This window comes from Notolepis coatsorum, assembly GCF_963971535.1.
Source record: "Notolepis coatsorum genome assembly, chromosome: 5".
In the NCBI taxonomy this organism is placed as follows: domain Eukaryota; kingdom Metazoa; phylum Chordata; class Actinopteri; order Aulopiformes; family Paralepididae; genus Notolepis; species Notolepis coatsorum.
The window spans coordinates 145,433,120-145,454,584 of NC_140169.1; the positions used below are offsets into that span (position 1 = coordinate 145,433,120).

The following is a 21,465-nucleotide window of genomic DNA, read 5'->3' on the forward strand; positions in this document are numbered from 1 at the left end:
TTAGAAAGCGGGTTTTTAAAGTCCCCCCACGGTATCAACACACGGCGCACGGCAAGGTATACGGCTATGAGGTCACCGAAAACGCTTTCAGATGGAGTAGGGGATGCAGGGTATTAAGAGTTGCGGCGCTCTGGCCTAGATACTACATACAGGCTGGGACGGACGGGGGGGGGGGGCAGATGGGGGGGGGGGGGGGGGGGTGAACAGCCATGCAGGGTTATTACATACAGAGACACAGATGAACACTAACACATGTACCTTCTCCTCCTGCCCCACTTTCACATACTCCCTATAGCTATGTGTGTGTGTGTGGGGGGGGTATGTGTGCGTGTGTGTGCGTGTGCATGTGCGTGTGCGTGTGCGTGTGCGTGTGCGTGTGCGTGTGCGTGTGTGTGTGTGTGTGTGTGTGTGTGTGTGTGTGTGTGTGTGTGTGCACGTGCGTGTTCACATTTTCCAATCGCCCTTAATCCTATTCCAGAGTCTGGACAGTGGCACAATTCAGTCTTATCTCTGCTGTGTTTTGTGTTGGCAACAGATTGGTAAAAAAAAAAACTGAGATCCAGATTCAAATCGATCTTCTTTTGAATACACCAATATGGATTGATAAAATCCCAGATCGATCTTTAAAAAAAAATATATATATATATATATATGCTATACTATTGACTGCTGCAATCATGTTAAATTAAACAGTACATTGATGTTAAACAGCTTTGTGGTCAATTCCTAATGTAAGCTTAGGTTAGAAGGTTCCTCGTACAATGGACAGCATTAGTTCTCTGAGAATGTTTTTCCTATCTAAGCAAAATTGGTATTGTGACTGAAATATCCCCATAACCCGAATCGAATCTGGATCTTGTGAGTCCGAATGGAATAGGTTGGTAAATCAGTGGCGACACCCAGCCTTAATAAATAACATCTGTGAATTGTATCTGTGTACCTGCATCTCAATAGATTTATCATCTTTACACCAGTAAAACGAAAAAAGTGTTTCCACAGCTGGATCTCCCTTTTACTGTACAAGATTTTCCTGGTTCGATTCCCACTCCTACCGGGCAGCGTGTCAAAGTGTCCTTGAGCAAGACACTTAACCCCTAACTGCTTCCGATGAGCCGGTTGGCACCTTGTATGGTCGCCTTGATTGATTGATTGATTGAAAACTTTATTAACAGATTGCAGAATGGGTACAATACAGTACAGCTCAATACACACAATTGTTAAGGGGATGCAGACCAGAGAAAGACTTTCGTCTTGTTTACATCAGGGTCCCCCATTTTCAATTCATCGGGACATTTATGACATACATGACATACAGATAGACAGTACTGCTACATCTATACATTTATGACATACCAGATTTGCAGATTTGCAGATTTTCCTCTGCCTGTCGGTGTGAAAAAAGTGTCAATTAAGGTTAAAGTATAGCGTTAGGTTTATAAAAAAAAACTCATATGGACTCATATGTTTATGTTTACATGTTGTCTTTACTGTGATTTGTATCTTGGTTGTGTTCGAGATAAATAAAGATAAGAAAAGATCAATTCTGGATGGATGGAGAAACCTACAGAGGCAGAAGGACCAGAGGCCATGTCCTCTGTTCCCCTAATGACTTTTCGTAGCAGAGAATGACATTCAAATCAAAGTGCTTATACTACATGCCGAAAGAAATGTAAGTAACTAAAGTGCATTTGCACTCTGTGTCTGTGGTGGCCGGTGATATTCCAGACAACCTGAGCACTTCATGAAAGACAAGACAGGGTGACAGTGGCTCGGGAGGTAGAGCAGTCGTCTGGTAAATCCGGAAGTTCCCGGTTCTATTCCCGCTCCTCCCGGGCAGTGTGTGTCGAAGTGTCCTTAAAGGGGAACTCCACTATTTTGGGAAATTAGCTTATTTAACATCTTCCCTGGAGTTAGACAAGAAGATACATACCTTTTTTGTCTCTGTGCGTGCATTTTAGCTTTGGGAATAGACGCTCCGTTAGCATAGCTTAGCTTCATCACTGGAGACAGTAGCCTTACAGTGCCTTACAGTGTATTGCAAGGTCTGACATTGACCAAATTTGATATGCATGACCTTGGTGGGCTCTAGGTCAACTCCTGAAAAGGGGGTCAATGTCAGACCTTGCAATCAAAAGTTAGGGGGCGCACTGAAATTATGGCAAGGGTTATTAGCCCCCTAACTTTTGATTGCAAAGTCTGACATTGACCCCCTTTGCAGGAGTTGACCTAGAGCCCACCAAGGTCATGCATATCAAGTTTGGTCAATGTCAGACCTTGCAATACACTGTAAGGCACTGTAAGGCTACTGTGCTGCCTCACTTCCAGTGATGAAGCTAAGCTATGCTAACGGAGCGTCTATTCCCAAAGCTAAAATGCATGCACAGAGACAAAAAAGGTATGTATATTCTTGTCTAACTCCAGGGAAGATGTTAAATAAGCTAATTTCCCAAAATAGTGGAGTTATCCTTTAAGACACTTAACCCCCTAATTGCTCCCGATGAGCTGGTCGGCACCTTGCGTGGTCGCCTACGCTGTCGGTGTGTGAATGTGTGAGTGAATGGGGGAGTGTGAGGAACAAATTGTAAAGCGCTTTGGATAAAAGCTGCTACATAAATGCACCATTAAAAAGACATAGTCAGATTTAGGGGCCGTGACGTTAGAGTTGATTTCACAAAAGGTTTCTCTAAAACGGTTTGTCCTCTGCTGCCAGACCGCTGCTGATAATCACAAACAAAACAAAGGACCAGAAAGGTGTGTATATATTATATATATCAACATTATTCTCGGTCCTCGCTCCACAATGGTGGAACGAACATCCCACCACAGTCAGGACAGCCGAAACCCGACCAATCTTTCGCTGTTGACTAAAAACACACTTCTTCAATCAATATCTGAAATGGGGGGAAAAAAATACTTACCGTCTTCTACTATTATGCACTCTTCCTACTATACTAATATGTCTCTACTACTATACACTTAACACTGCAGCACCCAAGCTTCAACACTGTTTGATGAACATTGTTACTCAGCTGTAAGAGTTGTACCCTTCCTGCTGACTTGTCGTACAGAACTTGTAAGTCGCTTTGGATAAAAGCGTTCAGCTAAATGACTAAATGTAAATGCAAAATGATGCATCATTTCTGAAATACATTTTTCCACCATGACAACTTTGTTACAAAAGTCTCACAAACTAAATACAATCGAGTATTCGATGATACTTTGGCCATTGTCTACAACTGTCTTGCACTGCAATCATAACTACCTACAGTAACTCACCCTATAGTCTACCCATATAGTACTGTTTATATACCTGTATGATAGCCATGTACAATAATTATATTATACTGTATATGCCGTATATAACTGTTGGATATATCTGTCTCTGTTCACACACCTGTATACATACCTATATTCTATTAAATCTATATATCTGTATATATCCCATACCTACTCTTAATATTTATACCACTGGCCAGTGTGGCTTTATTACCATAGTATTATATATACATGTTGCACCTTTTATACCTATTTATACCTGTAACACTGTATAACATAATTATACCATACATACATCACTTTAGCACATATTACCAGTAGCTTGTTATATATATATATCACACGTAATCTCTTGTACATTGTATATGGTCAATGCACTTTACTGTTACATTTGCACTCTGGTCAGATGCCAAAGTGGAGAGAAGCATGGATCCAGTGCAGCAGCTGGGAGTGACTGTATTATTCAAGGCAACTGGTCATCTTTAATATCAACCTGTACGACTGTATCCAAGGCAACTGGTCTTTAACATCAACCTGTACGACTGTATCCAAGGCAACTGGTCTTTAACATCAACCTGTACGACTGTATCCAAGACAACTGGTCATCTTTAACATCAACCTGTACGACTGTATCCACTGGTCTTTAACATCAACCTGTACGACTGTATCCACTGGTCTTTAACATCAACCTGTACGACTGTATCCAAGGCAACTGGTCTTTAACATCAACCTGTACGACTGTATCCACTGGTCTTTAACATCAACCTGTACGACTGTATCCACTGGTCTTTAACATCAACCTGTACGACTGTATCCACTGGTCTTTAACATCAACCTGTACGACTGTATCCACTGGTCTTTAACATCAACCTGTATGACTGTATCCACTGGTCTTTAACATCAACCTGTAAAAAAATTCAAAGAAACAGACTAAGAAATGACGTAAACACCATGATCAGAACCGCAAAAAGAAATTTCATCAACGACAAAACTGAGGAAAACAAAAACAAACCCCGCGAACTTTGGAAATTACTCAATAATCAACTAGGCTGCAGTAAAAAACTTAAAACCAGATTCTCAAACATAAACATAAAGACGGACAACACGCTCATCACAGACAAGCTGGATGTAGCCAATTACTTAAACATCTTCTTCACAAACATAGCAACAACACTGGTAAACAAACTACCCTCCCACTCAGGGCATTATGGGGTAGAACACATAGTAGCATACTACAAAAACCTAGGGATCCACAAAGACGACTTCAAACTTGAAATGGTAACAACCGATGAGGTACTAAAAAAATTGAGCGCCCTCCAACCTAACAAGGCCACTGGCCATGACAACATCCCCTCCAAATTCCTCAGAGACGCAGCAGCCGCCATCACCCCAGTCATCACACACATAATAAACCTCTCTATAAAACAGGGGCACGTCCCCAAGGACTTCAAAATTGCGAGAGTGACCCCTCTGCACAAAAAGGGCAGCAAATTAGACCCAGGCAACTACCGCCCTGTTTCTATTCTTACCTCCATCTCGAAAGTCATGGAGAAAATAGTCTACGAACAGGTCGAAAAGTACCTGGCGGAAAAAAATCTAATCTACGAATTCCAATCTGGCTTCAGAACGTCCCACTCCACTGACACATGCCTCCTCTATTTGAACGACCACATCAAACAAGAGGTCATGGTCATGCTGGACCTACAAAAGGCCTTCGACACGGTCAATCACTCCATTCTAATGGACAAGCTAAAAGCAATTGGTTTTGATAGCTTATCAGTGAGCTGGATGCAATCCTACCTGGAGGGGAGAGAACAGATGGTAGAGGTAAACGGTACTCTATCCCCCCCCCTCACAGTGAGCTGTGGTGTTCCACAAGGAAGCATACTAGGACCGCTACTCTTCCTAATTTATGCAAATGACATGTCGTCAGCCTGTGACTGCAACTTGTTCCTGTTTGCGGACGACTCAGCCCTGCTGGTCTCTGACAAGAACAAGTTGCAGGTTGAAAAAACCCTCAGCTCGGAACTAGGCAAAATCTGCATATGGCTCGCTGATAACAAACTATCATTACACATGGGCAAAACAGAGTCCATTCTCTTCGGTTCAAATAACAAACTCAGCAAGACCGACGGCTTCTCAGTTACAGTGGGTGACAATATTGTCACAAGGAAAGACGAAATTATCTACCTGGGTTCCATCCTAGAGGCAAATCTTTCCTGTGACAAAATGGCATCCAATGTAATTGAAAAAGGCAACCAACGAACTAGATTCTTGTACCGGATCTCCTCTCTGGTAAACAAGAATACCCTGAAGACTCTGGCAGGAGCACTCATTCAAGGGTACTATGACTATGCATGCACCTCATGGTACCAAAGCACCTCAAAGGCGCTTAAAACAAAATTACAAACATCACAAAACAAACTGGTCAGACTACTACTTGACCTGAACCCCAGAACCCACCTCACCCCTGCCCACTTTGACAACCTAGGATGGCTTAGAGTAGACGACAGAGTACAGCAACTTGCAATGGGCCTGGTCTACAAGATACACTATACGACCGGGGTGCCCATGTACATGTCAAAATACTTCCCAAAGGTCAGTGAATACCACAACCACTACACCAGAGGAAGCTCAACAAATCATGTTAAACCCAGATTCGGCTCAAACAAGGGACTAAACACGTTTCGCAATTATGCCACAACAATGTGGAACGCCCTACCCAAAGCTGTAAAGGAATGTGAATCCCTGCCCACATTCAAAACCGCTCTTAAAGAGCACCTACGGGAGGCTGCAATTCGAAACTGGCCACCGTAAATGCCCAAAACCCCCACCACCTCCTAATAGACAGTCTCCTCCCCACCGCATGTATATATTCCCTCCCCACCGTATGTATATTTCTCTCCCACCCACCCACCCCCTCCTAATGTACAGTCCCCTCCCCATCATATGTATATACTCTGTCAGGATCTAGGGGTAACAGTACTGTATATTTGAATACCGTTTATGTCACAAATGTATCAGTACTAAATACCTATATGTCCCTATGCCATAAATGTCATGTATGTTGTGTATGTCATAAATGTCTATATGAATTGAAAATGGGGGACCCTGATGGAAACAAGACAAACGTCTTTCTCAGGTCTGCATCCCCTTAACAATTGTATGTATTGAGCCGTACTGTATTGTACCCATTCTGCAATCTGTTAAATAAAGTTTTCATTCATTCATTCATTCATTCACTGTATCCACTGGTCTTTAACATCAACCTGTACGACTGTATCCACTGGTCTTTAATATCAACCTGTACGACTGTATCCAAGGCAACTGGTCTTTAACATCAACCTGTACGACTGTATCCAAGGCAACTGGTCACCTTTAACATCAACCTGTACGACTGTATCCAAGGCAACTGGTCACCTTTAACATCAACCTGTACGACTGTATCCAAGGCAACTGGTCACCTTTAACATCAACCTGTACGACTGTATCCAAGGCAACTGGTCTTTAACATCAACCTGTAACTTCATTTACCTGAACGTTTTGCACAGTTCATCCAGAAACATTATATACCAACAATGTACCGATTCATCCCATGACCGATGCATGACTAAAATGTCTTATTTTTTTTTTATATCCAAATTCCACCACTCTCTAAAATGTTGCCCCTAACCGTCCTGCACTTGACAGAGCAAACTTGACAGTCATTGTTTGACCATTACAGGGTCAGCCCACAATGTCTCCTTCAGCAGAGGGAACAGAGGCAGGCAGAGCTCTATACACACATACATACATACATATTATGTATAAAGCTCTGCCTACCTCCGTTCTTTCATATGTATATATGTATGTATATGTATAAAGCTCACCTCCGTTCTTTCATATGTATATATGTATGTATGTATATGTACAGATCTGCCTGCCTCCATTCTTTCCACTGAATGAGAATATATATATATAAATATACACACGCTCATATTTGTATAATCAGATATAATTGTATTGCCTATATTTATGTATTTCCCCAAGGGGGTCAATAAAGGAATATATTATCTTATCTATTACCCTGCCCAGTGCCCATACCTCCCCTCCCCCTTCCCCCATGCATATGCTATGATGCCCGAATTTCCCCCAAGGGAATCAATAAAGGAATATCGTATCTTATACATATATTCATACGTACACACACACACACAGTAGAATACATTTACACATAATGGGTGGTGTTGTTGGTGCTGGATCAGGATCCACATATTATGCCAAGTTACCATCTCTATCGCTCAGCAGCGCCCCACTGTGGCCCAGTGCGGAATGACAGTACTGTACACATTGTGGTTCAACATCAAGATGCCGAGAGACGTTCGAATCAGATGATGACAGACTTCTCTTGCCCTCTTCTTAAGTCCATTCAAAACTACACATTACATCTGCGAGCATGTGGTCCCGTATCCACCTCCCCCACAACCACAACGAGTGGTGTGTAAACAGTAAAAACCCTAAAAAAGGCCAAGCCGAGGTCGGGCTCTCAACACACCCAGGGGCCAACAACAACAACAACACCGGGATCAATGTGGGATTGATACAAAGTCACTGCAGCCAATGTCATGACCCGTCCTTCTTGCTGATGCATCTGCTTTTCGCCATGATGGAGAAATATAGCTCGTTCGTCAATACAACACACTCTCTGGCCATGCACTCGCTCGCTGGTGTGGCCGTGAATGTTGAAGTGTATCGACTACAACAACAGCAGCGCAAAGTTGATGAGCGCATCATCATAGGCGCGTGTACGTACGCGCACACGAAGCACTTCATCCGGACCACGACGCGGTTTTTGCCTGATGCAAAAACCAACCCCGCAGATAGATTCCGTCCTCTCGTCGTCATCATCATCATGTACAGTTTTGCTTGTTCAGTTGTACAGTGTCCCCGACCCCCACCCACTCCTCCTACCCAACCTCCCCCCCAACCTCCTCCAATGTACAGTTTCTATGTCAAATGTATATACTCTCTTTTCTGGACACTTTTCGTATCACAAACATTACTGTATTTGCAAATCTGGTATGTCATAAATGTATAGATGTAGCAGTACTGTCTATCTGTATGTCATGTATGTCATATGTTATGATGAATTGAAAATGGTTGGACCCTGATGTAAACAAGACGAAAGTCTTTCTCTGGTCTGCATCCCCTTAACAATTGTATGTATTGAGCTGTACTGTACTGTACCCATTCTGCAATCTGTTAATAAAATGTTCAATCAATTCAATCAATCAATCGTTTCATGCAGACTTCTTTGCATGAGTCTCTCACTTCTAGGTGTATTGTAGAGAGGATGACATGAGAAAGGAAAGGGGGAAACCGCCGTCTCTGCATTTCCTCTGTAGGCCTACTGTACACACTACAGTATGTATGTGCACTTAGTTGAAATAGTCGACCGGTGATGCATGATAATACAGCGCTGGATTACAAACAACAACAAAAAAGCCAGTCGTTTTCAACATACTGTACATACAACAACATACATATCCGTCAAAGAGACACAGTCCTCCTAACGTTTGTAGAGGTGGGTTTTTACCCAAGGTAAACGGGCACATTTCTACAAAACATACTATATTACTACAAAACATACTACAAACAAGGTATATTACTACAAAACATACTACAAACAAGGCATATTACTACAAAACATACTACAAACAAGGCATATTACTACAAAACATACTACAAACAAGGTATATTACTACAAAACATACTACAAACAAGGTATATTACTACAAAAAACATACTACAAACAATGTATATTACTACAAAACATACTACAAACAAGGTATATTACTACAAAACATACTACAAACAAGGTATATTACTACCAAACATACTACAGACAAGGTATATTACTACAAAACATACTACAAACAAGGCATATTACTACAAAACATACTACAAACAAGGCATATTACTACAAAACATACTACAAACAAGGCATATTACTACAAAACATACTACAAACAAGGCATATTACTACAAAGCATACTACAAACAAGGCATATATTACTACAAAAAACAATGCTGATTTACTTTGCAGTAAGAGTTTTGCACTGCACATTCATTTAGTTTGACAGTTATTGAGAGTAAATTATATGAAGTATGAATCAATGGCCACCATGCAGTGATGTCATCACACCTTGTGATCCTTGTGTTAATCACTGGTGGCCATATGCAAGCTGATTTACTCTCAATAACTGTTGAACTAAATGATTGTGTGCAAAACTCTCGGATGAGGTTTTGGATGTGTGGGGGATTATGTCCAAAATAAATCTGCATTGTTTTGTTTGGTGAAGTGCCCCTTTGAAGCAACGATGAACCACTTGTCAAGATATAGTAATAGTGGCTTTATTCAGTCATCACACACAATACAATATGCACAATCATTCGACAGCCTTTGAGTTTGGCAGTGACTGAAAAGGTACAGGCTGAAGCATAATGCTTATACTGTATATGCCCATCCTATGTTGTTATAGTAAGCCTCCAAAACAGAAACAATTATTATTCACATTTGTAGGGGAGAACGGGGGACGTTGTCACACGGGTAGGTTGTCACATTCATTATATTTCACCACCAGAGGGTCCTGTCTCCCATACTTTGGTATTTAAATGTCCAGAATTGGGGTCAGAGTTCACCTGCAATTGTCATCTTTGGAGTGAAACAGCTGAATTTGAGGTGAGAGGACCTTTTGTGTTTTTCATGTCCATTTGTAAATATTCCGGTCCTCAGTATTTTTCTTCTAGGCTTTTACACAATTGGTTTATAATGAAACAATTTATTACCCTTAAAAAGTGTGAAGGGATAGCTATAGTTTAGATTGTTGTTAGCTAGCTAACTAGTTGTTAGATGGCTGTTAGCGTTGATGCTATCAAGACATTCCAGTTGGGGTTGGTCGTCACATTTTATTTGGGGTTGGTTGTCACATGTTGTATAGGCTATTATTGTTAGGCCGATTTATTGTGTTCTTATTTTGTTATATAGGATGGCCTAAAGATGTTTCCTGTTTATGTTCATGTTAAGATGCATTAAGTTATGTATTTGTCAATGCAATTAAAATTACAAATTTAGTTCTGCCTTCTTGTCTTCTTTTTAAGATGTTTCCCATTAAAACACATAGTGACAACCAACCCCATAGTGTGTGACAACCATCCCCATGATGGGGTTGGTTGTCACAATGTGTCAGAGTGTCTTTGATAGGTGATTAACTCTTTGTTACAATGCATTGGAAAATGAGAGGGATACACATTTCAAGCCAACATCTTAAGCTTTTTCAAGCAATTCACACTAGAGTAAAAAGTGTGACAACTATCCCGTTCTCCCCTAACCTTCAAAAATAGCTATACAAACTTTGTAATTTTGAAAACAAAAAGCAAATGACTCATTCTCAAATGCATATCAGCATTGTTCCACAACTTAACCCCAACAATAGAAATACATCTCCTTTTAATACATTTGTTAGCTTTTTGAACAGTACATTTACAAACGTCTCTCAAATGACCCTTTTTCATGTATTGAGGTTTCATACCAATAATATAATTTCAACTGTAGCTTAACCCCCCCCCCCCCTCCCCCCCGGATCAATAAAGTACTTATATTCTATTAAATCACTCCAACTTTAAAATGTGTAGAAGTTTGAAGCACCAAGTAAAATGCTGTGTTGCTGGAGCGCCATCTGGTGGTGGAAAGCCACAGACACACCCAGGACGGAGAAACAGTGAAGACACAGAGCATGGTTACAGGTGAGGTCCCATCGTATTTATTGGGTCACACAGAGCAGTGTTAGGATGTTAATCTTCATCACATCAAAGGCTAGGAAACTAAATCTTTGACACTTACACACACATACTTTAACATCATAACAGACGACGCTGGAGAAGGCTGGGAAGAAAATGCAGAAAAAACGGTTTTCATGGGAATCATTTAGTAGGAAGACATTTTCACGTTTCATTATCTTAAAGCAGGGTCTGGAAAGGACAGTAACGAGTAGGGGTGTAACGATACACATTTTCAGATTCAATGAGAATTTTCGAATTTGTGGATTATAAATATATTACAGTTTGATTTGGCGCCGTTTCAAAGTCGTTTAATGGTTTGAAAATGAGCCATTCCGATTCTGTATTGAAATCGTTACACCCTTATTATTAATAACAAGCTCTCACAGACCTTGGAGTCAAACCTGAATCCTATTTTCTTTAGTTTGTATTCATGTCATTTCATTGCAGCTATAGTATTAGCTATCAAATAAACATTACGCATCATCTATATACACATTATCAAATTCTAATTAATTTCAGGCCCACCTCAGGTAAAATAAACAGTAAGGGAACAACATTGAAAGGCCAGTTTGAGGGAACGGAAACTGAAACAGACTTGTGTGTGTGTCTACATCCTCGCTACCTTCTTCTAGAAGACCTCCGACTCTTCATCGCTACCTTCTAGAACACCTCCCGACTCTTCATCGCAGACCATCTCAGCGGGGCTCACTTCTCTCAACTATACGAAGACTTAAAACAGCTCAACAAACATACCTCTGGACCGTACCTCCACCTTCACTCACCCTCTCTCTGGGAACCGCTAGACCTAACTTCAACTTCAGGAGGAAGCAAAAGACAGACACCCTCAAAAGACAACATATACAGACAACAAGGACACAGCGGACGGAGGACAACAGTCAACATCTATGTTAGAATACAGGAAACGGGAAGACGGAGGACTGGTGTGACACGGACATCTCAAAGAGACAACAGACAAAATGGGAGACGTATCGTTCGTGACCTACAACAGCGTTAGGAATTCAAATGTACCCAACAAATGGTTAGTATATATATATACACACACAGGTCATAACAACTGGAAGTAATATATAGTGATCGTGAACATTACAATTCCAAGTTAGTTATGTAAAGAATTCAATGAGAAGTGCGAGGAAAACGTGAGACATTCCGGACAATATGTACACACAGGAGGAAGACTCACCACCCAGGCTGACTAGTGACGCCTTGGCGTTTCCGCTGCACTTGCTCAAATAATTCTTTAAAATTATAAATATGAAAGAGACTAGTGTATTCATCTCATCTCCAATAAGGTAGACGTTTTGGAAACAACATGGCAACTACTCAAAAAAGATCATTACTATACGTCTTTGTAAAACACCCCTAAGACACATATTCAGAAGGATTAATTGTGATGATAATCAAGAAATGTACTATATCAAGTGCAGCTTTTGTGTCTTTATATTGGCCATATTCACACGGTGGCCGTTTTGCTCTTATGTCACGCTCAGGTTGGGTTCCTTTCCACCCTGTTCCCAAGGTGGGAACAGGGTGGAAAGGAACCCAACCTGAGTGTGACATAAGAGCAAAACGGCCACCCTGTGAATATGGTCAACAATAGCTTAAAAGTCAGGAAGAATCGCAACAGACGCTCCGGAACAAGATAACAAAAAAATAATCTAAAACCAAGTCAAGCCAGGCTTTCTAAAAGTGAATACTACTTCGTAACACCAAAGTAAGGCTTAAACCAGCCGTTGATATACAGTGGGAGTCCTCCTCCGTCCAGGTAATCATGCAAGGGTTGCCCCGTCAGAACAGGTATCATACCATCATCTTCACGTCCTCGCTCAGAGGGGGGGACCGGACCGCTTTTCTGTTCAACCGTCACGACGGGCGCCCTCCTCTCCACTGGAATCGTATAGCAGTTTATTCAGAGTTTTGAGAACAGGTCCTCTTCTCAGAAAACACCAGAGTTCTTCACTGAAGAGTCGGGGGGCGTATTTCACCGCGTTCAGACCGCCTCAGTCGTTAGTGTGTGTGGGCCCGGGGGAGGGGGGGGGGGGGGGGCACGTTAGCAGGATTAATATCGGTCGACTGTGGGCCAAGAACTCCGGTGATCGCCCGCCCCCGCACCCTCCCAGATGCCTTTATTTTGAATACCTCAAGGCCAGCTGGAGAGAGGAAATTAAGACAGTGTCATCACACACCTCCTGGTCTCAATGAAAACACAGAATCTGAGCACAATTCTAGTTGATTAATTAACCCTTTCACTGTGGCAATACAGAAGGTTAACCCTTTACTATCACACAACCGACGGCGATGCTCCATCATTAGCATCATTAGCTCCGCGGATGCGGAGCTAATGATGCTAATGATGGAGCATCGCCGTCGGTTGTGTGATAGCAAAGGGCTAACCTTCTGTATTGCCACAGTTAAAGGGTTAACCGGCTGTCGTGTGGCAGTGAAAGGGTTAATGGATTTGAAATAATTTGGCAGGTCCAAAATTCATTGTTTTTGTTGTTGTTGTTCCCCTCCCCCTACCTCCCATTGCCCCACGTGGAAGGCACCAGATTGGATAAATGATTATGCTGGTGCTCTAGTGCGACATCTAGTGGCTGAATGTTGACTATAACACTTTTTAAATGATTCAATAACTGAACTAAATAAAATTGGAAAAGGTTCATAAACTATTTGTAATGTAGGCCTATGTATGCTGCCCTGCAGAAGATAACGGCAGTGACTACGCAAACAGTGAAACCGAGACACAAATGCCTTTAAAGTTCTTTGACTATATCCAGTGATTTTGTAGTTAATGCAATTCTGTATATTACTACCCCTTTTTCTCTAAAACAGACTTCTCTGAAACTTTGTCACAAGATAAAAACAGATATCGAGAAGTTCAATTTCACTTCAATTTTGAAAAAGGTCAGTATAGCCCAATGACTCTATGCAACACTAACCCATCCATTCTACATTCATTGCACACATCCACACTCTAACTTTAAACATTCACTTTAAACACTTTTTAACACTACACCATATTCTATCCATTTAATACTAAATATTTGCACTACATCTCTACCTAATTCTTGCATTTTGCTATTATTTTTCTCCCTTTTTTTTTACTGTATGAAGCACAATCTTAGGGGGCTCATACAGAACCAAGCATTTCACTGTAATGTACATGTACCTTATATGTATGTGACAAATAGAACTAAACTTGACCCGGTGAGACTTGACCGTCTGGGGGCGGGGAACATACACATCATCTCACAGGTGTGAAGTAAACTAAACAGAACTTCACCTTGTGCGCGCCGTCTGCAAACTGCTGGGCTCTGTGCATCAGGTCCACCGTCTTGTCTTCAGCACGGTTCAGTTTCTTTCCACGCATCGCCAGCGCCAGGTTGGCCCTCTGCACGACACTACCCATGGTGCCCCCTGGGAGGCGCTGTCCACCTGGAGCTGTATCATGTAAAACACAGGTAGGTGGTATGTTATAGTAAAAGGGCAGCCAATCAAGTATAGTATATATTAGTAGAAAATGCGTCAAGTCTATTCTCAGAGAGGAGGATGGGAAGGAAGCTGGCCGCTATCTTGGAGAACACCATCCCATCCCCTCTATTGAGGAGCTATCCTGGAGAACCCCATCCCACCCCCTCTATGAGGAGCTATCCTGGAGAACCCCATCCCACCCTCTCTATGAGGAGCTATCCTGGAGAACCCCATCCCACCCCCTCTATGAGGAGCTATCCTGGAGAACCCCATCCCACCCCCTCTATGAGGAGCTATCCTGGAGAACCCCATCCCACCCCCTCTATGAGGAGCTATCCTGGAGAACCCCATCCCACCCCCTCTATGAGGAGCTATCCTGGAGAACCCCATCCCACCCCCTCTATGAGGAGCTATCCTGGAGAACCCCATCCCACCCCCTCTATGAGGAGCTATCCTGGAGAACCCCATCCCACCCCCTCTATGAGGAGATATCCTGGAGAACCCCATCCCACCCCCTCTATGAGGAGCTATCCTGGAGAACCCCATCCCACCCCCTCTATGAGGAGCTATCCTGGAGAACCCCATCCCACCCCCTCTATGAGGAGCTATCCTGGAGAACCCCATCCCACCCCCTCTATTGAGGAGCTATCCTGGAGAACCCCATCCCACCCCCTCTATGAGGAGCTATCCTGGAGAACCCCATCCCACCCCCTCTATGAGGAGCTATCCTGGAGAACCCCATCCCACCCCCTCTATGAGGAGCTATAGCCAAGAGCTGCTTCTCATACTTTTATATTCAGATCAAATTGTATTGCCTATATGTACGTCTTTCTACCATTACTCTGCCCATACCTGTACCTCCCATCCCTCCTCCCTCATACTGCTATGATGCCCGAATTTCCCCAAGGGGATCAATAAAGGAATATCTTATATCTACATACAGGTTTGTCCTGGTCAGTGTTAATTTAGTCAACGAAAATGATGACTAAATATGACTCGTCAATGAAGCTTTTCCCCCTGACGAAAACGAGACGAGACGTCACGTTAATGGAGATCATGTGACACTAGCGTGACGAAATTATTCATGCAATGTCGTTGACTAAAAACGACGACACAAAATGTAATTTACAAAATAAAATCTTGCTAAACATTTATTCAACATCAACGTCAACACTGTTTACTTGCTACTTGCTAGCTAACAGGAACTTGTTTGCCATCAGGAAAGTAACAAACATAATTGTCCGTGCGGAACCCTTATCCCCGACACATCGCTCTGTGGGTGAATTATTGTAATGTTCTGGGGTTTTGTGTGTCGCTCTAGTAGTATGGTCTTAGGGGCACCACTGTTATGCTGGGGGTGTTGTTTCCCCCGGGAGATATGGGAGGACGGACCGGATGTTACGTTGTTGTGAAGCGTAGTAAGTATCAACCAGGAAGTATCAACCTGTAAAACTCCATATTGAGCTGGAAATAAAGCACCATACAGAAAATGAAACTCTCCTCTTTCTTCCCTACATTACTGCATGACGGCTCGCTACACTATGTTGATCCACCACAATAGAACACATTAAATTCCCCCAAGGGGATCAATAAAGGAATATCTTATCTTATCTTATCTTAAATAGCTTACATAAGTCTAACCAGCTAGCACTAACGTTAGCTTTTTTTGTTTAAAAAAAGTGCACGCCAACAGGCTGTAACTGTAACAAAAAAGACTAAATCGAGAAAGAATTATTAAAAAAGACTAAAACAAAAATGCTCAGACCGCCCTGTTTCATGTACGTGGTTCAACTAAGTCGATCAAGATGTCCATTATCCAGCTTCAGTTAACCCGATGTTCGAAGCCGGGATTTTCCTGTTTCACAAAGGTGGATTCAGTCTCGTTAACTCAAGCCAGACTTGCGAGTCAGGCTAAATGCGCGCGGCCGTTTTAGGTGAAAAGCCAGCACGTATCGATGGCAGAGATCCTGATTCTCAACGGCATTGATTGATTAATTGATTTAAGACTTTATTGACAGATTGCAATACGGCTCAATCGCCTCGCCGACAAGTTAAATGCGTTATCTATAGGCTAATTCTAAGTCCCTCATTACCTCAATCAATCAGATTATATTTCTTTAAACTTGCCTGCTGGATTGAATAATCAAATGAGATCTTGCTAGCGAAAATTATTAGTTAACTGTTATACAGAATTACGATACGGCTCTCTTACCCATTGATTGATGTATAGTCAATCTTTTACTTATCTTCTCTGTGGTGTAACGGGTTCTTCTTTTGACTTTCACACGGACGACCGGGGTTCAAGACCCTAGTCTTTTCCTTCTTTTTGCAATATAGGAATAATTCAATTTGGTGCACGTTGAGAGCTATATAAAGAATGACATCCTCAATGCATGTAGATTTATAATATTTTAACTTAAAACCAGGCTACTTTGGCGTATAATCATTAATATTATATTCAAAATAATCATATTGGAAACACCGGGATTTGAACCCCGGTCGCTGGATTGGCAGGCTTGAGCACTACCGCTGGGCCACTGGGCCAGATGGGATAAATTCATTGTTTATACATTAATGAACGAGAGACCCGTGTTTAGAATATCCTTTGTTTTGAATGAAGTTTATCTCTTTATCCTCATTCATTAATGTGACGTCAACGGCTCATTCAATTTCTCAAATCCGTCAAACAGCGCATCTCATCAGACATCTTAATCCCAGTTACAATTAAAATAACCACATCATGTGTACATCGCACGAGCGAGCGCCACCGTCGCCACGGTATATATAACGTGCATTATTTAGGACAAAGTGAATTTAATATCAGCATTTTGGGTCTATTTTACATTTCAAAAGCCCCCTCTGGAAGAATGGAGCACAAAAACGTAATTCAGAATGGTATAATGCAGATCGTAGACTGTGGGAATAGTTTCAGGAAACGGGCTGTCACTTCTTTGCGGGGGCGTGGCGATAGTTCAGGCTAACTTGAACTTGAACTCTGCTTTCGACCAGGCTCAAACTTTTGGATATGTTGTCATGGTGATTTGGAAAATCCACGTACATGAAACCGGAAAGTCCGGCTAACCCAGTTATCCAGCTAAAGTTATCCGGCTAACTCAGTTATCCAGGTACAAGAAACAGGGCCCTGTAGTTGACTAAAACGTGACTAAGCGAAAAATAGATAAAGGTGACTAAATATGATGAAAACAAACTTGAAAGGTGCAGATCTTTTTTTTATAATAGGCCCTAATCATTTGACATTTGTTTGGCTACTGTGTCGCAAAGTAAACTTCCTTTCAAATGGTGACCGCTGTGTCATTTATGTTTAATGTAGACCTTTTTTTTATTTGTATGTCAGCTCAAACTCAACCTTGATGACTTGGACTCTGGTAGTGGGGACTCGGACTCAAGACTCGACCTCGAGATTTAGTGACTCGACTACAACACGGGTCAACAGTACAAAAATATGCATATGCATACTTTATACATGCGTTTTGATTGATTGATTGAAAACTTTATTAACAGATTGCAGAATGGGTACAATACAGTACGGCTCAATACACACAATTATGCAGACCGAAAGACGTTCGTCTTGTTTACATCAGGGTCCCCCATTTTAAATTCATCGTAACATTTATGCCATACACACAACATACAGATAAACAGTACTGTTACATCCAGACATTTATGACATACAAGATATACAAATATACAGTACTGTTTAAGAGTCAGAGTTTCTGAAAGGGAGTATATACATTTGAGGGGGAAGAAACTGTACACTGGAGGGGGTTGGGTGGGGGGACGGGGGGGGACGGGGTGGATATTTTACAGGCGCCAGTTTAGAATTGCAGCCACCCGTAGGTGCTCTTCGAGAGCGGTTTTGAAGGTGGGTAGCGATTCACATTATTTTACGGCTGTGTGTAGGGCGTTCCACATTGATGTGGCATAATTGCGAAACATGTTTAGTCCCTTGATTGAGCCGTACCATGCATACTTCCACCATAAAACCCAATCCCACAGGTCAGTCGAGGCTAAAAACGCAGAGACCGTTGCTGTTGATTTGCAATCCACTGTCCACTGAAGCCTGGCACCTCTCCCATCCATTACAATCCCCTTGTCAGAGGGTTCAGCGGCGGGGGGGGGGGGGGGGGGGGGGGCTCCTTCACAGCCACCCCGGGGGGGGGGGGCTCTTAAAGGCCAGCCATTGTGTCAACCCCCCTGCCAAAAACAAAGTCTCCTCTCATCTGGCGGCTCACATCATAGAAGAGCCATTCTCTTACTGCCGCGGAGAGGTGTAGCGCGACCAGAGCACAATAAACAAAAAGCGGGCACCCGAGCACGAGAGAGAGAGAGAGAGAGAGAGAGAGAGAGAGAGAGAGAGAGAGAGAGAGGAGAGAGAGAGAGAGAGAGAGGGGGGGGGGGAGAGAGAGAGAGAGAGGGGGGGAGAGAGAGAGGGAGAGAGGGAGAGAGGGAGAGAGGGAGAGAGAGAGAGAGAGAGAGGGGGGGGAGAGAGAGAGGGAGAGAGGGAGAGAGATAGAGAGACCGACGCCTTGGATGACATGACAGGAGCAACCATTGCCACTACAAGGCCATGCTATTTTTGTCCTTCGGGGAAGAAGGCTCCCTCCTACCTCCTGTCAATGGTCTCTAACTTACACACCCTCAAGACCCCTACGCTCTGCATCTTCTAACTACACACCCTCCTCAAGACCCCTACACTCTGCATTTTCTAACTACAGACCCTCAAGACCCCTACGCTCTGCATCTTCTAACTACAGACCCTCAAGACCCCTACGCTCTGCATCTTCTAACTACACACCCACAAGACCCCTACGCTCTGCATCTTCTAACTACACCCTCTCAATACCCCTACACTCTGCATCTTCTAACTACAGACCCTCAAGACCCCTACACTCTGCATCTTCTAACTACAGACCCTCAAGACCCCTACACTCTGCATCTTCTAACTACACCCTCAAGACCCCTACACTCTGCATCTTCTAACTACAGACCCTCCTCAAGACCCCTCCGCTCTGCATCTTCTAACTACACACCTGTAAGACCCCTACGCTCTGCATCTTCTAACTACACACCCTCAAGACCCCTACGCTCTGCATCTTCTAACTACACACCCCCAAGACCCCTACACTCTGCATCTTCTAATTACAGACCCTCAAGACCCTATACGCTCTGCATCTTCTAACGACACACCCTCAAGACCCCTACGCTCTGCATCTTCTAACTACACACCCTCAAGACCCCTACGCTCTGTATCTTCTAACTACACACCCTCAAGACCCCTACGCTCTGCATCTTATAACTACAGACCCTCAAGACCCCTACGCTCTGCATCTTCTGGCCGCCTCAGACCCACTCCTATCCGAGCTCCTGGGGGGTCATCAAAGAGAAGCCGACTATTCTAAATTCTCGCTCCACAATGGTGGAACGGACTTCCCACCACAGTCAGGATGAAACCCACCCAATCTTCCACAGTCGACTAAAAACACACGTCTTCAATCAATATCTGAAATAAAGTATTTTACTAGTATGCACTCTGCTACCTTAATGCCTATATTACTACCTACTATTGCTAGTATGTCTATACTACTATGCGCTCAAGACACCCAAGTTCAACTCTGTTTGACGAATAATGTTATTACCCTTAGCTGCCAGCGTTGTACCCTTCCTGCTGACTCGTAGTACAGGACTTGTACGTCGCCTTTGGATAAAAAGAGTCAGCTAAATGACTAAATGTAAATGGAAGAAGTATTCCGGGGTGAATGAAGGATTGATCCCAGTCCCCTCACCTTTACCCTGTGAACGGACGCGACGCGCAGCCATCCTGGTCTTCACGCGGTTGAAGAACACTTTGCAGCGGTAGATGACCAGGTTCATGGCGCAGGCCTCTGGTAGGACGAGAAAACAAGAACCAAAAGTCATTATCGTGTAATATTGTATGACGTCCAACAGTAGAGTTGTATCTATTGCTATGTCCGCCCATCACAATCATGCAAGACTGTCTAACGCCTGTCCCCGTCTCCCTGTCTCCCTGTCTGTGGCTGTCTTGGAATGATGATTGGAGTGTTGGACGTCCCGTGATGATGACCGGGAGGATGCGAACCTCTCTGCGCCGCCCCTTTGCCTTAAATAGATCCGCTATCAGCTCTATCTTTAATCTTTCAAAACGTTCAGTTGCTATCGCATGCACCTATCTGTGTTTCACCACACATATGAGTGCATGCTTACCAACTGTTCGCCTGTTTTATTGCAACACTACTATCACCGACATCTAAGAAGGGAGATCCCCCCCCTTGAACGGCCCCTTCTAAGGTTTCTCTCCTGCACATTGCCTCTGGTGCATTTTTTCCTATTGCTAGGTTTTAGTGAGTTTTTCCTTACCTTCGCGTGGGGTACGTCTGGGAGTGTTGCATTCATTTTGCATTTATTTTACATTCTTTGGACTTTATGGTGTTTTTGTTTTGTTCTTGACTTAGTGTGATGTTTCTTCTTGACTTGTTTTAAAGAAGACGTGTCCGCCCATGGGGACATTAACGAGTGTTGTCGGGCCTTACAAATACATTTTATTTTATTTTATTTTATTTAGAAGAGGAAGAACTGGAACCTGGCGGACAGTACCTCCTGTGAGTTTGGACTGACAGTTGATAAACTCAGTCTGTCTGGGAGGCGCCATGCTCTTCCGTCGAGGCGCTAGGCTCATCCGTCGCGCCCGCAGGGACCGTGGACTCGGGTCGCCGCCGGGTCGGGCCTGGATCTCCGGGGCCTCCTGGCTCATGCCCAGCGTGCCCACTCGGACCAGGTTACTGATCTTGGCCTCCCAGTAGGTCTGGCAGGCGTGGTACAGGATCTGGACGAAGATGCACT

At 43.2% G+C, this 21,465-nt stretch overlaps 1 protein-coding gene across 1 annotated transcript in view; it reads right to left on the minus strand.

The window, feature by feature from the left end:
• The window catches only part of LOC311228404 (uncharacterized protein), a gene marked incomplete at both ends in the record, with an annotated part of 70,071 nt that overhangs the window by 42,957 nt on the left and 5,649 nt on the right, over positions 1–21,465 (minus strand). The window contains 3 exons of the mRNA XM_084314312.1: positions 14,369–14,556; positions 20,391–20,489; positions 21,220–21,463. Coding sequence (XP_084170438.1) covers positions 14,369–14,556; positions 20,391–20,489; positions 21,220–21,463 — 531 coding nt within the window. The remainder of the gene's footprint in view (positions 1–14,368; positions 14,557–20,390; positions 20,490–21,219; positions 21,464–21,465) is intronic.